A 14,616-nucleotide genomic window follows, 5' to 3' on the forward strand; every position below is an offset into this window, starting at 1 on the left:
TTCTAAGTCAAGAAGGGAAGCCTATTGCTTATTTCAATGAAAAACTGAGTAGTTCAAGAATGAATTATTCCACATACGACTTGGAATTCTATGCCATTGTTCAAGCATTGAAATATTAGAGGCACTATCTAATCTACAAAGAGTTTGTTATGTTCTCTGATCATGACTCTCTGAAGCATATAAACAGTCAAGAAAAATTGTCAACGAGGCATGCTAAGTGGGCATCATACTTACAAGAATTTACATTCGTCTTAAAGCACAAAGCCGATGTGCAAAATCAAGTTGCAGATGCCTTGAGTCAGAGGAGATATTTACTTGGTTTGATGAGAATTCAAGTATTGGGGTTTGACTCTTCGAAAGATTTATTGAAAACTGATCCTTTCTTCTCTACAATTGTAGAAAATGTTAAGGATGGAACTAGAACAGATTATTTATTGCATGACGGTTTTCTCTTTAAAGGAAATCAACTTTGCATCCCGAAGTCTAGTTTGAGATTGAGGATCATACAAGAGTTACATAATGAAGGCCACGTTGGAAAGGACAAGACCTTTGAGCTTGTTTCGTTCTCTTATTTCTAGCCTACCATGCGCAAAGAAGTATATTGTTTTGTAGAATGATGCTGAATCTGTCAAGTTTCCAAAGGCAAGGTGACCAACGCTGGATTGTACATGTCATTACCTATTCCATCACAACCATGGGTGGATATAAGCATGGATTTTGTTTTAGGTTTACCTCGTACTCATCGTGGTGTAGACTCCATTTTTGTTATGGTGTATCAATTTTCTAAAATGGCTCATTTTATGCCTGCAAGAAGACAACGGATGCTTCGAAAGTTACTGAGCTATTCTTTCGTGATGTATACCAAATTCATGGGTTACCAAGTTCAATTAATTCTGATCAGGACACCAAATTTTTGAGTCATTTTTAGAGGAGCTTGTGGAAATTAGTTAATACACAATTGAATTTCAGCAGCGTCTATCATTCTCAAATCGATGGGCAAACGGAAGTTGTAAATCACTCATTGGGAGATCTTTTGCGATGCTTAGTTGGTGAGCATTTGAAGTCATGGGACCAAAAGTTATGTATTGCAGAGTTTGCCTACAATCGTTCCATCAGTCACAGCACTGGAATGTGTCATTTCTATATTATGTTTGGCTTAAATCCTCGAGCACCAGTTGATCTTGCTCCTGTTCCCAACGCAAAAAGAATTAGTGGCAAAGCTGAAAGTTTCGTTGATAATGTCCAGCAGGTCCATAGCATGATGCACAAGCACTTTCAAGAAACAAGTCACAAATATAAAGCTCATGCAGATTCTAAAAGGCAAATGGTGGAGTTTGATGTGGGAGATTTTGTTTGGGCAGTTTTGACAAATGATCATTTTTCAGCTGGAGAATACAATAAATTGTCTGCAAGGAAGATTGGGCCATATGAAATTCTTGAAAAGATTAACCCTAACGCTTATTGCCTAAAGTTACCTAGCCATATTCGTGTTCAATGTGAAACATCTCATTCCCTTCAAAGGGGACAATGAAGATACTAGAACTACAAATTCAGAGACAAATTTTCTCCAACCCAGAGAGAATGATGCAGCCATGATGGCTAGTTCATTTATGGATCGTTGGGATAAATTGAATGCTTAACATTATTAAGTAGGACTAAATAAACTCAACAATAGCTTGGGGTGTTTTCTTGGCCGCTTATACAGCCAAGACGTTTTTTATGGCTGATAATAGCCTTTCTTTATGTAATTTTCAATTTTCAGTGTTATTAAGTTTAAGGCCCTTTCAAATTCTGAATGCAGTTACAAATTAGTGATAAAACCCACTTCTTGTTGGAAGGTGGTGATGTTGAACGTTTTAGTTGATGAATGAAATATTCAGAGAAGTTTCTCAGTTTGTGCCTTTCTCTTTGTGAGATTGTTTTGCTTTGTTCTTCTAGTTGTCTACGTTGTAGGCTAGTACTGGATACGGGGTTTTAGGGTTCTTCTAGTCACCAAAATTCTGCCTTCACACCGACGAACCCACAACCCAACTCCCTACTTGCTTCCCAACGACCATAACCTAGATTTCCCCTATTTGCTTCACGAAGGAACATTTGATTCGATATGTGGAATTGGGTTCTCCATTTTCTTCAATTGAACTCGAATCAGACCTAGAAAACAAATATAATGATCTCGACCTCAAAGACTTAGAATCCGAAAACAATCTCCACAATTTCAGATCCATCCGCTATCCCTCTCGCGCCAAGCCATTTCAAGTGAAACAAAATAAATACAAAGTTTCATAATTTGAAGAAAAAGAAGAAGGCCAGAGTAATTTGAAGTCGGTCGGGAGAAAAATGAATAGGAGTAAGTGATTGGAGGTTAAACGGGACAGAAAAGAGAAAGGGGAAAAAGACAGTGGTACAGAAAAGGGCAAAGAAAGGGGAGAAGGGAGGGATGCAGTGGCGAAGAAAAAAAATGAGAAGGAAGATGATTAAGAGTTTGACCCGAATAAAAGGATGGAAGATAATTATAGAAAGGAAAAACATAATTTAATAATAAAATATTAGTATATATAGATTAAATGAATAAAATATTGTAAATATAAATGAAGTAATATAATACATGAGTCATGCTTTTTAATCTGACACAACACCAAACGCTTCACTAAATCAATCCAGTTTATTTTAGTTTAAGCCAGTCTAGCTTAGTTCCTGAAGCTAGTCCAGTCTGAGATAGTCCAGTGCAACGAATGCACCCTTAGATTTTAGGGAACTTTAATGAAAAACTCCCGGTACTGTTCACTTTAACAAAAAACCATATTTTTACACTAAAAAGTCAATCCTGATACTATTCACTTTACCCTTTATTTTGTCTTTATTATTAAAACTCAAAGTTTTCAAATTCTTTTCATTAGTTTCCTTAGATTTTAAGGATTAGAGGTGGTCATAATAGAAGCTCTATGTTGAAATTGGTCGAATTATTTTTCTTTTGATAGAGTAGATATTGGTTGATTGATGAATTTTGTTCCACATTTTGCCCCAATTCCCTTCCCAAATCCCTAATTTATAACCCACTTGACCGACATGTCGCGACCTCTTTCGCCCCAAAAACAGCGAAATTGCTACCTTGACTCTCTCTCTCCCCCTAACAATTTTTAAAGATTCCAAATTTCCGAAAACCCATGGTTTACCGATTTGACCAGCCAACCCCAATCTCCAATCTGGCACCCACGACTGACCTGACTCCAATCCCATCTGTGGGCTGCTTCGGCGCCGCCTCCGCCTTCCCAAATTCATCGTTTTCGTCGAGCAAGTCAAGAACAAGAAGAAAGCACAGCAGCAATGCCCCATTTTCTCCTTTTCGTTTCATTTTCCGGGAAAAGAAAGAGAATTTTCCGAGAAAATAAAAAGGGAAAAGAAAAAAGGATGTACTAGTGCTGAGACGAATATTTGCAAAAAAAAAAAAAAAAAAAAGCGCTGTGGCCTTTGATATACATGTGAAATTGTGAATATCCAAGTCCTACTGTACACGCTATCCTCTCTTTCTCTCTTCCTTCGTTGTTGTGGCGGTGGTGAAGGAAAGAGGATCACCATCATGATTATCATGACCATCATCATGGATATCATGACCATCATCATGATTGCAAGATTAGAAAATGTCCAACAGCACCAACGCCATCAACAGCCACTACCAGCCGCCCACAAAGTAAACGCTTCTTCCCTGCTTTTTTTTATTTTTTTTAATCATTTTCTCCCTCCATGTCAACGTCGCTTGTCTTCACATACCCAATGCTCTCCCTCTCTCTCTCTCTCTCCCCCCCCCCCCCCCCTTCTTCTTCTCTCTATCCCCTCTCTCTCTCTGGGTGAATTGCCCAATTGGGTCTTCTTCCTTTGTTTTTCTGCGATCCCCAAAAACCCAAACCCCCCCCCCCCCTCTGCACAATGTACCTATAGGTAGTAGCTCTCTCTGTCGTATTTCCTCAACCACCTGGTGGGTGTTCGAGATTGGTACTGCTTCTGCTGCTGCCTACTATGATTCCACTTGGTTGTGATGGTGATATGATTGAGTGAGAGAGAGAGAGTCTTCATGTCTTCTTCTCTTGTTCCGATGAAACACGACAAGGAGAAGGAGAAGGTGAAGGTCCCAACAATGCTAACACTGCCAAGCTTTCGTCTTCTCTGCTATTTGGGTCAATTGGTTTTCGTCCTTCTTCTTCTTCCTTGCTCTGCCTCTGCTGCCTGCGACGGGCTCGATCGCGACGCTCTCTTGTCCTTGGTTTTCAAGGCACCGTTGAATTGGTCTGCTTCCACTGACTGCTGCCTCTGGGATGGAATCACCTGCGACCCGGATGAGCACAGCCGCGTTGTCGCCATTTCGCTTCCAAGGAGAGGCTTATCCGGCGTCGTATCTCCGGCCATCACCAACCTTACCCGGCTCACCCACCTCGACCTTTCCCACAATTCCCTCTTGGGTTCTCTCCCAGACGACTTGCTTTCTGCCCTCCCGAGTCTTGAGTTCGTCGACTTGAGCTTCAATCGTCTCATCGGCCGCTTCCCACAATCCTCCAATCAAAGCAGCCACCTTCAGATTATAAACTTGTCCAGCAACTTCTTCAATGGAACAATCCCGTCTTCGATTCTCGTCCCATCAGTGTCCGTTTTCAATGTCAGCAACAACAGCTTTTCCGGATCGATACCGGTCAGCAATGGCGGGAATCACACTTCCCTTACCTTCTTGGACTTGTCCTTCAATGAATTCACATACACAATTCCCCTAGGAATCGGATTGTGTTCGAAGCTTCAAAGTTTTCGGGCAGGCTTCAATGACCTCAATGGTTCTCTCCCTGATGAAATATTTATGCTTGCTGATCTCCAACAGCTCTCTCTGCCTTTCAATAGTCTCTCTGGACCCCTCATTGATGGCATCATGAACCTCACCAATCTCAGGATCCTTGAGCTTTATTCAAACCAGTTCTTGGGAAGCATCCCGGGCAGTATTGGTAACCTTTTCAGGTTGGAAAAGCTGCTCCTCTACATCAACAACTTCACAGGTGCCTTGCCTCCGTCTCTTGCCAACTGCACAAATCTATCAACCTTGAATTTGCGGCTCAACAACTTGACTGGAGAGCTCTCTGCCTTCAATTTTTCGACTCTCCAGCGCCTCACCACTCTGGACCTTAGCAACAACAACTTCAGTGGTGAGTTACCTCAAAGCCTCTACTCATGCAAGTCCTTAACAGCTATTAGATTTGCCAGCAATCAGCTCACAGGCGAGATATCACCTGAAATAGTCGCATTAGAATCGTTGTCTTTCCTGTCTATCTCTACTAACAACCTGACAAATGTCACGGGGGCTTTTAGGATTCTGAAGGGTTGCAAGAATCTGACCACTCTGGTCTTGTCCAAGAATTTTTTGAATGAGCCTTTGCCAGATGATAAAAGCCTTGGAGACCCTGTTGGCTTCCAAAGTCTTCAGGTTTTTGCTATTGGGGGTTGCCAATTCACAGGTCAAGTACCCAGCTGGCTAGCCAAGGTTATGACTCTTGAAGTCTTGGACTTGTCGTTTAATTTTATAACCGGTTCTATCCCCGGTTGGATGGGTAGTTTGCCAAACCTTTTCTACGTAGATTTGTCTAATAACCTTCTTGGAGGAGGGTTTCCTATTGAGTTCTGTGGGATGCCAGTTTTGACAACCAAAGAGGCCGGTGATATGGTGGACAGAAGTTATCTAGAGTTGCCAGTCTTTGTGATGCCCAACAGCGCTACTAAACAGCAGTACAATCAGCTGTCCAATCTCCCCCCGGCTATATATTTCGGTAACAACAGCCTTACTGGCAGTATCCCTTCTGAGATTGGTCGATTGAAGTATATTCATGTGTTGGACCTTAGTTATAACAACTTCACTGGAAGCATTCCGGAACAGATTTCTAACCTCACCAACTTGGAGAAATTGGACCTCTCCTATAACCATCTATCCGGTGGAATCCCTGCTTCTCTCAAAGGTCTGCATTTCTTGTCTTCCTTCAGTGTGGCATACAATGATCTTCAGGGACTTGTACCATCTGGAGGTCAGTTTGATACTTTTACCCACTCCAGCTTTGAAGGGAACGCTGGACTATGCGGCCCTCCAACTGTGCACAGGACTTGCCCTCAACCTCAACCATTATCACCTGCCGGTCGAAGATCTAACAGAAACCTTCTTATTGGACTCACCTCCGGGATCTGTTTTGGCATTGTATTTATTGTTGTCATGCTAGTAGTGTGGATGTTGTCTAAGAGAAGAATCATCCCTGGAGGAGAGATAGATTTCGAGACCATGTCTAGCCATTCTACTGCTGTTGCTCCTGAGCTTGACAAGGATACCAGCTTAGTCATAGTGTTCCCAGCCAACACCAATGAAATCAAGGATCTTAGTATAACTGAAATCTTGAGGGCAACTGACAATTTCGATCAAGCAAACATCATCGGCTGTGGAGGTTTTGGTCTGGTTTACAGAGCAACTTTAGCGAATGGGACCAGGCTAGCTGTTAAGAAACTATCAGGAGACTTGGGTCTGATGGAAAGGGAATTCAAAGCAGAAGTTGAGGCGCTGTCCACTGCCCAACATGAGAATCTGGTTTCCCTGCAAGGTTATTGCGTGCATGATGGCGTTCGCCTGTTAATGTATTCGTATATGGAGAATGGAAGTCTGGATTACTGGTTACATGAGAAAGCAGATGGTCCTTCCCAATTAGATTGGCCAATTCGACTGAATATTTTGCGAGGAGCAGGCTGTGGGTTAGCTTACATGCACCAAATATGTGAGCCGCATATTGTACATCGTGATATCAAGTCGAGCAACATCCTCCTTGACGATAAATTTCAAGCACATGTTGCTGATTTTGGATTGTCCCGGTTGATTCTTCCATACCAGACTCATGTTACAACGGAGCTTGTTGGTACCCTTGGTTACATTCCTCCAGAGTATGGACAAGCATGGGTGGCCACTTTGAGAGGAGACATATACAGTTTTGGGGTTGTCATGCTTGAGCTGCTAACCGGAATAAGGCCTTTCGAGGTAAGCAAGCCAAGGGCATCGAGAGAGTTGGTTGGCTGGGTGCAACAAATGAGGAGAGAGGGCAAACCAGAGGAAGTTTTCGATCCTCTCCTGAGAGGGAAGGGCTTTGAAGATGAGATGCTTCAGGTTCTTGATGTGGCTTACTTATGTGTCAACCAGAACCCTCTTAAGAGACCAACGATCAAGGAAGTTGTCGATTGGCTGAAAGATGTAGGGACATCCCAGCAACACCAAGATAAAGACGAGTAAATTTTTTTTTTTTACCGTTCACACTTGTTAAGAAAGTATTTATACGTATACTTGCACATAAATATTTTGGGTATTGTTGCAGAATTTCGCCACGTTACTTGTGTAAATAATATTGCTTTAAAGATCTATGTCATAGATTCTATGAGGCAGCTACAGTTTTTGTGTACATCTCTGAGGATCGACATTGCCAACTCTTTTATTACAGAAAACATAAATTTTTGCATGAAATCAATCTTTCTATCTTAGCTTTCGACCCTTCTCTGAAATGAAATCACACAAAAGAACCTGCTCGTGACATTCGTACATCAGATTGATCGCAATTGATTTCATAAAGTCATTCTAAATTTTGAGACACCTGCTGATGCACATATCACTACTTGTGTGAATCTGGTGTAAGAATTATGCAGATCTATGACAATGCAGAACTTGCCGATGTCACTGAAGATTTCGGTATGATTGTGTAATTGGTTTTGCTCATTTCATCGCTTGTCAAGATCTAAAAATGCTAAGAACTCATCCCTGATATGAACAAAATGCAAGATTATCCTTGCCATGACACATATAGTTTCTATTTTTTCCCTCAAAATCAAAGGAAAGACGATGTTGTTGATACTGAACATCAAGCACGATCAGAATCACGAAGGAAAACATCGTGAATACAGTCAGGAGGAACGTCACTCCACACTATCGCGCCGTAGAGTCTTGGATTTGGATGTGAAAAGGAAAAATCTCACAAGAGTGATGTCTGCATAATTGCCACCTTCTTGAGGTAGACATCACTAAGACTATGGGGGTTCTTTGCCTAATTAAGCACTCATATCTGGATTCTGGAGGTTCAAAAATTCTTGGTGCACAACTTGTGTGGGAAAATGCTTTGGTGAGTCATTGATTCTGCATAAAATATGCACAATTTTTGCAGATTTGACAGCATAATGTTTGGTTGTTTGATTTTATAATTTCTCCAACTTAATGTGGCTACAAAAAAACCATTTTAGAAACAGCAAATTACGGATGGAGAAAAAGTTACGATTGGGAAAGTGATTTTCATATTCTCAGCTTCCGAGTTTACTGTTCTTGCACTCATCTCTTATTTGTAGTTTTTGAATTAAATAAATCAAAAGAAAAACAATGAACTATTAAAACAAAGGGAGGAGTGCCGAAGAAACCACGGGGAGAGTGAAAAATGGATTTTAATTGAGTTGTAATTTGTGTTTGAAGAGAGGATGTGGAAATATTTTCTTGTCTAAGTAAATTTTTAGTAGTTTTGAACTTTTGAGTCATTGTCTAGGTGGATTTTTGTACTTTTGTCAAACTAATAATATGATCTGGCAAGTAAGAAATTAATAGTAAAAAGTATTTTCGCGTCGGTGGAATTATCACAAGTCAACTAGCGATATTAATGGCTACTCAACGCTCTTTCTTGTTTTTTCTTTTTTTTATCAAATCGTTCTTTTTTGTTAGATTCGAAGTTTCTTTTGCCCAAAAAATACCGAACGATGCTAAAAATTGATATTAGCAATAACTAAATTAGCTAAGAAAATGTGTTACTCTAGTATAAATTAGAACACCACTTAAATCAGTATAGTGTTTTTCTTTTTAATAATTTCGAATTATTGTTTGGTTTCGTTTTGTTTAGATGAAGGTTTGACTTTCGTCACTTCATTTATTGAATTTTTGGGGTCAATTCTGTAATTTGCACTATTCAGCGTATAGATCGGAATCTAAAACCCCGAAACGGAAGTGTCTGAATCTTCTTCTACGACCGAAATCCGAAAAAGAACCGGAAAAACGGGACGGAAACAGATGAAGCAGGCGGAGCTCACGGCGCTGCTCTGCCTGATATGGGCGGCGACTCTCCTCTACGGCGAGATGTTCGCCTACTGGAGGCCCTTTCTCTCGTCCTGCTCGTGGCCGCACCTCAATCGCACTTCTTCCTCCACAGCCGACCCCGATTATGTCAAAGTGGCGGTCATCACCGACCCGCAGCTCATGGACCGGACCTCCCTCCCTCTTCCGCCCAAATCACTCGCTCTCGAACTGGCGCAGTTCTTCACCGACCTGTACATGCGCAGAGCCTTTCATCAATCTGTACTTCCTCTCCGGCCCGATGTTATTTTCTTCTTAGGTGACTATTTCGATGGCGGTCCTTATCTTTTGGATGAAGAGTAAGTAAGCCCCTGCAAATTTGAAATTTTGAATGCAAAATCTAACTTGGGTTTTTGCTGTTTCAGTAAAATGTACCATCTTTGTTGATGTCTTAGTAGATTTGATTGCTGCAGCGTATGATTTGATATCGAAATTAGCTCCGAATTGTTGGGTTTTCTTTAAAAATTGTTGCTTGACTTGCTAAAGTCAGGTTCTTTCTTGTTATGCTTGATTAGGTGGAGCGAATCATTGAGCCGTCTCAGACATATTTTTTCACTGAGGTTGCCAGATAGATATTTAAATATCCCAGTTTACTATCTTCCTGGAAACCATGACATTGGCTATGGAAGTCTCCACTCTCGTAAGGCACAGGTATTTTTTTTTATGTTGCCATTAAATGGTACCTAAATTTTTTTTCTAGAACTACTCTGAGAGTTATTTGTTTGTCTTGTGCATTGCTTAAAAACATCTATGCATTGTGTCTGTGTATTCGGAAATAAGACAAAGATTTAGAGAGGGAGAAGAAGACCATATGTCTATGACTTTAGTGAGTAATTTTCATAGTGTTATAGAAAAACCATACACGAAAGATAAACAAACATCCTAGAAACTAACCCTTAGAGTCATAATGGCTCAGCAAACATTCAACTATCATTCTAGAAACCATACACGAAAGATCATCAAACGTTCAACAAACATTCTCCATGTTTTCCAAATTCCAAATTGAACACCAGATAGCTGGTTGATGATTTTATGAGTTTTACCTATTTCTTTCGTAAATTGGGTGTAATAAAATCTTGTCATGGAGCTAATTTTTATTGACATCCATTCTGCAATTTTATTATCTCTTAATCATATATACATGCTTTTTAGCTAAAAAGATTCTTTTATGGTTGTACCAGGCAATTAGACGATATGAAAAGGAATTTGGTAGCAGAAACTATCGATTTACAGTTGGAAAAGTGGAGTTCATTGCCATTGATGCTCAAACTATTGATGGTATGCGTGGAAACAATGTTATGCAGTTATTTTATTTATATTTGTATCCTTTTGCTGTTTTATTCCAGTAAATTTGTGTATTACATAACAATATTATCTTAGAACCGCTACTGTGCATGTGGAAGAAGAAATTGAGAGTAAAACAAGGAATCTATTAGATGACCATGTAATTAACATACTATCCTTGGTTTTCAAATTTTGATTAAAACCACTTGAAATAATAGGGGCTGTATTTGAAACAGCCTATATGACCAAGGACAAAGAATCCTTTTAAGGTGGTGGTACCATGATGTTTTCTTGAAGAGACTTTCTTGTCATATGGACTCATAAGTTATTTAACTAAGACTTTGAGATAAATAATTTTTGTTCTCTTAATTGGTATCTGTGTGAAAATGCATTTAGTGCATACGTTTGTGTATGTGGTTATGACCTTAGAAATGGAAAGTCAAAATCATGCTGGATTTCATTAAATTTTAAATCTCTAATGGGGAATTGGACTCTGCAGCTGCAGCTTCTTTTCTGCATGATTGTGATTACAATAGCATTTGGATGGGTTCATATTGATTGTTATTATTTGTACTGTTTTTCATCAAAAATAATTATCTCATGTATATATCATGCAGGAAATCCTCAAGGAGTTCTTGCTTCCTCTACACGTGATTTTATCAAGAATGTCTCCATGGGTATATGATATATGCTCATTCTATGTTGTTAACTTTGAACTTTAGTGTGTTGAAATTAATTCATGTACTTATTACATTGTTGTAGATGTTCAAGTGTCTCCAAGGGTTTTATTGACCCATATTCCATTGTATCGACTGGATTGGACAGATTGTGGCCCCAACCGTAACTCAGAAATTATCAACCAGGTATTGTTTTAACTTTTATGGAGGTAAAACTTAAGCAAAGTATATTTTTGTACATTTAATTAGTAGCATTATGCTTTATAGTGCTTTTTCACTATATTGTACCGGAATCTGAATTTCAGATGTCAAGTTTCCTCACATTATAGATTTTTTATCTTTTTGTGTTAAAATCTTTAGCGGATTCTGCGATCTGCTGACGGTCAAGAAGTATTGTAAGCTGTTCTCCTCTTGTGTTTTGGGCAATTGAAATCATAAAACTACATTAACTTGCAAGTTTGGTTGGTAGCAATCAAGGATTTGGCTTGACCGTTATTACAATTGTACAGGTATCAGAATTACATTACAGAGGAATCATCAAACTACTTATTGGATTCAATCAAACCGGTTAGTGATCTTTCCTCTCCATGATGTATCTTGTCTATGAGAGCCCTATTAATTGATTCAGACATGTGACAAAATCGCAAACTTTCTGGATATGTTGGCACCTTTATGATGAATTATGATTCCCCAATACTTGTCCTTTTGGGAAAAGGTAAAGTGAAGCTCGTTAACCACTTAACCACTCCGGATAAACTATTTCGACATAGTCATGACTCTAATACCCATGTGACACATTTATCCTTGTCTCCGAACCACAGGCTATTGCGAAGCAACACTATTAGGCCCATATTATTTGTATCCTATATTGAGTCGTAGGTTGTGAGTGATGTGTGTTTCTAGTTTCTACACCTCTGCTTGGCTTATGCATCTTTGGCCATTGACTTTTCAGTGCACATTCAAACTGTAGGATCTACCTTCAACTTGCAATAATAACTTTTAAGTGGTTTTTGTAGGTACTTGTTTTATCCGGTCATGATCATGATCAGTGCCATGTGATCCATAAGTCGAAAAAGGGGCCTGTAGGGGAGGTAAGCACCCTATGCGTTGGCATGTATAATTCTTACCAGTGCATGATATATTATTGATAATACCTTTCAGTACACTGTAGGGACAGTGAGTTGGCAGCAGGGAAACTTGTATCCATCTTTCATGTTATTGTCTACCAGTAATTTTGTACCTTCAAATGCATCCAGTTCTGAAGAGGCAATCTTAACTCATTTGTGCTTTCTTCCTATGCAAACACACATTTATTTATGGTAACTCTTCATGTTGATGTGTGTTGATTTATGTGACTAAGCTTTTCGGTTGACTTTGTTTCTGCCTCTTACCTGTCTTTTCTCAAATTTCCAGGTATCTCTCACTATTTGTTTTTACCCTTGTTTCCCTCCTGCTTTGGCCATCTAGTGGTGTGAGTGTTTGGCATCATTGTAGTGATTTTATGGGGATTGTAAAACAAGTAATCAGTAGCATCAGAAGTAGAACAAAAGAGAAAATTGAAGATCTAAACTGTGAATATGAGATGATTTGGGATGCAGAAGGATCAATGCATCTTGTCAAGAAAGCCTTGGGCACTCCTATTGCATGTTCAAGCGAGAGAAACTCAGTTGAAAGGTTTGTTTCTGTGCTACATTTTCATACCCTACTTGTATGCGGCTGTGCATGTACATATCGAGTCCACATCACCTGTTTATTGTCGTATAAGCTATAATGGGGAGCCCCTCATAGTTATTAGTCTTTTGGGAATATTGTGCCAATGCAAGAAGTGCGTTCTTAAGATGGTGAGTGGTGAAATGGTATAGTCATGTGGGGGCCACTACAGCATCACTTTGAGCGTTGAAGAAAGTGGACCTAGGATGCCAAGGAGTTGATTGTGAATCTTGATTAGGAGGCAATGAATTCTACGGATAACTTTAGTGCCACAGTACTGTTTCTATGTGAGTGTCTGAGTGTGCAGAGCATTTTGTTAATTTGTGCATTGATATACTGTATACCTGATTATAGGCTGCTCCATTAGTTGCTAGTTATTTTGGAACATAACGTGCACTTCATTTTCTTTTACTAGGGATCTATTTTTCCCCCGATAAGACTTCGGCGGTTATTTATATTATTGTTATCTCCATTGATATATATTACGTTTGCTTTACATTCTTTTCTCTTCTAGCAGAGGTAATGCTGTGATGCGGCCCACAGCTAGAAAGAATACTTCCCAGGACATAGAGGCTTCTGTGAATGGAGACACTGAAGCCGATTCTGTGGTTGATCCTACGGCAAAATTACTGCCTAGAGCAAGCAGATCATGGACAAAGACGATGATCAGAAGATTGGTACGGACACTTCGAATGGTCATGATTATCGCTGCAGTAAATATACCCCTCTATGTGATGTTACTTTTCAAGGATTGGATTGACCAATGACATCATTTGCACATATATTGCGATCTGCATAAACAAAAAAGGAACACCGTGTCAACGTATAGCTCGCATATGGAAGTTCATCAGGTGAATCCTATCGCTTTAATCTGAAAACATCCATGACAGAATCCCTTGCTTTTGTACTTTGAGTAGCAGCTGAAAGTGTTCCATTGTTGAATGAAAGCGACGTAAACTGGATCAGTATCTTATTTTTCACTATGTTACATAAAGAACCTCAGTCACTTTTATCATCATATCCTTCAGAACAAGTATAGCAAATTTTGGCTGATGGCATGTGGAAATATTAAAACAGTTACGGGCGACGGAAGCGGTAGATTAAGCACAAGATTAGTTACACCGTAGTTGGTTTTAAGACACGATTAATATTTTCAAGTTTGAAAACATGATTGGTGGTAGAGATTTAGATTGTAAGGCAGGACAGAAAAATCCTTGTTTCGATTTTCTCTATGTATTGTCGGGCATTATTTGATCATTCATTTGATGAATCTACAAAATCCCCCAAACTTGACAGCATATCCATCGTGAGTGGGTCACAAGGTTGGATGTGGAATTTGCTGTTTGCAGTGGAATTTCACACCTAGTGTGTGAGTGTGGGGGTGCAATGAGGATGTGGAACTTACTGTGTTTAGTGGATTTCGTACTGATTGTTTTAGGAGAGTGACTTGCCTGCAATCAATTATCGCTCTCTTTGCATCTCTTATCACATGATTAGTCATGTTATGAGAGATACAGAGAGAAATAGAGAGGACGATACATCAGTTGCACATAAGTTTTACGCTTTTTTAGAGTCACATAATCTTTCCTAATATAAACAATCACAAAGTTGGTCACATTTGAATCCAAAGGACAATCATTGCACAACCCATAATTTCAAATTCTTAATTTTATTTGGCCAATCCAAGATCTTGGCAACTAGAAATTATTACATATCAAGTGCTCCATTACTCTTTCAACATCCCCTACAAACCCAAGAAAACATTTTCTCCCCTAAAACTCCAAAGAAATT

General features: G+C 39.5%; 2 protein-coding genes across 3 annotated transcripts; both read left to right on the forward strand.

Annotated features, from left to right (window-relative positions):
• Positions 1–3,025: 3,025 nt before the first annotated feature.
• On the forward strand, positions 3,026–7,516 carry LOC126582302 (tyrosine-sulfated glycopeptide receptor 1-like). Its single transcript, XM_050246405.1, has one exon. The coding sequence runs from the start codon at positions 4,070–4,072 to the stop codon at positions 7,286–7,288; it is 3,219 nt and encodes a 1,072-aa protein (XP_050102362.1). The 5' UTR covers positions 3,026–4,069; the 3' UTR covers positions 7,289–7,516.
• Positions 7,517–8,899: 1,383 nt separating this feature from the next.
• LOC126582303 (uncharacterized protein C630.12) lies at positions 8,900–14,086 on the forward strand. Of its 2 annotated transcripts, none has more exons than XM_050246406.1 (11): positions 8,900–9,453; positions 9,670–9,805; positions 10,336–10,432; positions 11,056–11,115; positions 11,201–11,301; positions 11,476–11,510; positions 11,625–11,682; positions 12,132–12,206; positions 12,277–12,434; positions 12,529–12,789; positions 13,340–14,086. In XM_050246406.1, the coding sequence occupies exons 1-11, from the start codon at positions 9,092–9,094 to the stop codon at positions 13,590–13,592; spliced, it is 1,596 nt and encodes a 531-aa protein (XP_050102363.1). In that variant the 5' UTR covers positions 8,900–9,091; the 3' UTR covers positions 13,593–14,086. The 2 variants fall into 2 exon arrangements, with proteins under 2 accessions (XP_050102363.1, XP_050102364.1); XM_050246407.1 differs by having other exon boundaries at positions 8,906–9,453; positions 13,343–13,843.
• Positions 14,087–14,616: the final 530 nt, after the last annotated feature.

The sequence above is a fragment of the Malus sylvestris genome, chromosome 9 (genome assembly GCF_916048215.2).
Source record: "Malus sylvestris chromosome 9, drMalSylv7.2, whole genome shotgun sequence".
Taxonomy (NCBI): domain Eukaryota; kingdom Viridiplantae; phylum Streptophyta; class Magnoliopsida; order Rosales; family Rosaceae; genus Malus; species Malus sylvestris.

Excerpts from the sequence above, each read along its gene's own strand:
- LOC126582302 (XM_050246405.1), top strand. The coding sequence starts at position 4,070 with ATGTCTTCTTCTCTTGTTCCGATGAAACACGACAAGGAGAAGGAGAAG.
- LOC126582303 (XM_050246406.1), top strand. The coding sequence starts at position 9,092 with ATGAAGCAGGCGGAGCTCACGGCGCTGCTCTGCCTGATATGGGCGGCG. Across the intron at positions 10,433-11,055 it reads TGATGCTCAAACTATTGATG|GAAATCCTCAAGGAGTTCTT; the intron begins GTATGCGTGGAA and ends TATATCATGCAG. Across the intron at positions 12,435-12,528 it reads CAAACACACATTTATTTATG|GTATCTCTCACTATTTGTTT; the intron begins GTAACTCTTCAT and ends TCAAATTTCCAG.